At 62.4% G+C, this 2,076-nt stretch overlaps 1 protein-coding gene across 1 annotated transcript in view; it reads left to right on the forward strand.

Annotated features, from left to right (window-relative positions):
• Window positions 1-1,644: 1,644 nt before the first annotated feature.
• Window positions 1,645-2,076, forward strand: part of EMWEY_00046550 (hypothetical protein) — a gene marked incomplete at both ends in the record, with an annotated part of 1,692 nt that continues 1,260 nt past the window's right edge. The window contains one exon of the mRNA XM_013483125.1: window positions 1,645-2,076. This exon is cut by the window's right edge and continues 452 nt beyond it. Within this exon, the coding sequence (XP_013338579.1) occupies window positions 1,645-2,076 (432 nt within the window).

Genomic DNA, 2,076 nt, shown 5'->3' on the forward strand with positions numbered 1-2,076 from the left:
GGTTTACTGCTGCAGCAAGAGGAGAGTGTTTGCTCCCAGTCTCTCTCTGAGGATTTAGAGTTAATGGGGGGAGCAGCAGAGGCCCTTTGCCGTCTCCTAGCTAAATACAGGGGGGCCTCCTGGGGGCCCCCAGGGGGGCCCCCTGGCAAGCAACAATGGGGGCCCCCTTGGGGGCCCCCACCATACCTTGCCTGTCCTAGTAAAAGACCCATGATACAGAGCTCGCGAGTCCCAAGATGTAAACCCTAAACCCTAAACCCTAAACCCTTCCTGGTAACCCTAACCCTTATCCGGATGCACTTTACGCACATAAGAGCAGCAACAGCAACAGCAGCAGCAGCAGCGGCAGCAGCGGCAGCAGCAGCAGCAGCAACTGTTTTGCTGCTGTCCTCAGGCCCGAGGGAATGTTGGAGGCCCCTCAGCAGCAGTAACCGCACAGACGGTTGGAGGGGACGATCGCACAGCAGCAAGAGGGGTCCCTGGGTCCCCTGGGGGGCCCCATGGGGGCCCCCAACTGAACCATCAGGCAAGGGAGCAGCAACAGAACACTAGGGTTTAGGGTTTAGGGTTTAGGGTTTAGTAGGGTTTAGGGAGACCTGAAAGGGGAGGTCGTGTCGTTCTTATCTGTAGGAAGCTCTAAACCCTAAACCCTAAACCCTAGAGGAAGGGTTTACGTTGTACTGGTGTTCAGTTCCTTCCTCTGGAGACGACTGCTGGGGATCGTCTTCCCATCTCTGCAGCAGCAGCAGCAGCAAGTGGGGCCCCACACCTGACTCGGCAGCTGCTGCAGAGGGGGGCCCCCCGGCAGCAGCAGCAGCAGCAGCAGCACCTGCTGCTGCTGGCAGAGACAACCGGTGGGGGCCCCCCATGGGGCCCCCCGAACCCATGGGGGGGCCCCATACAGCCAGGGGGCCCCCTTTCAGAGGGGGGGCCCCCTTAAGTCTAAGGAAGGGTTTGGTTCGTCCTGCCTCTGCGGGTGCGGTACCGTGCAGACTCAACAGCAGCAGCAGCAGCAGCAGCAGCAGCAGCAGCAGCAGCAGCGGGGAGTTCTTCAAGTCGCAGGTGATGAGACCTTGTTGGGATCGACGGATGCAGCAGCAGCAGCAGCAGCAGCAGAAGCAGCAAACAGCAGCAGCAAATCTTGCAAACTGCAGCAGCAGCAGAAGCACTACCTGCTGCTGCTGCTGTTGCTGCAGCAGGAGCCACCCTGATCTACGTGCACCAGCGACAACAGCAACAGCAACAGCAGCAGCAGCAGCAGCAGCAGCAGCACTGCCTGCAAGACCGAGTACTCCTTGTGTAGGCCCAGGTACGCGTTTGCCTACAGCAACAGCAGCAGCAGCAGCTGGGGCCCCCAGGGGCCCCTTCTCTCCTTCTTCAACACCATCACGTGGCAGTCCCCTAGTAGGGGCCCCTCCTTCCTCTCCTGTATATGCTAAGGGGCCCCCCGAGGGGCCCCCAAGACAATGCAGGCCTTATTCGCGCCTCCGGCGCAGCAGCAGCAGCAGCAGCAGCATCAGCAGCTGCATAGTGAGGCCTCGCCATAGAGGCAGCAGCAAAGGAGAGGAATCGAGGGCCACTAAGAGGAGGGGCCCCCTTAGGGGGGCCCCCCTAGGGGGCCCCGTATGTGAAGAAGGAGCAGCGATGGCAAATGAGGTGTCTGCAGAGACACTGCCTGTAGAGTCTTCCCTCTTCTCCCGCAGCAGCACCGGCAGCAGCAGCAGCAGCAGCAGCAGCGGCAGCAGCGGCAGCAGCAACACGGTCCTGGAGGTTCTCCCCGTGCCGCAGCCATCGGAGGTGGGGCCCCGCAACAGTGGGGGGGGGCCCCAAGATGGGCCCCATTTGGGGGGCCCCTCTTGGGGCCCCCCTCCGTGGGGGCCCCCCATGCTTACTTGGGGGCTCCCCTACCAAGGGGGGCCCCCAATAGCAGCAGGAGGGGCCCCCCCCGAGAGGCTGCATGAACCCATGCAGCATGGGGGCCTCCCTCCCTCCTTGCGGCTGTCTTCGCAGCGGTGCCTCATGCTGCAGGGGCCCCAACAGCAGCAGCAGAAGCAGCAGCAGCAGCAGGATGATGGG

The sequence above is a fragment of the Eimeria maxima genome, genomic scaffold, assembly GCF_000499605.1.
Source record: "Eimeria maxima Weybridge genomic scaffold, Emw_scaff967, whole genome shotgun sequence".
Taxonomy (NCBI): domain Eukaryota; phylum Apicomplexa; class Conoidasida; order Eucoccidiorida; family Eimeriidae; genus Eimeria; species Eimeria maxima.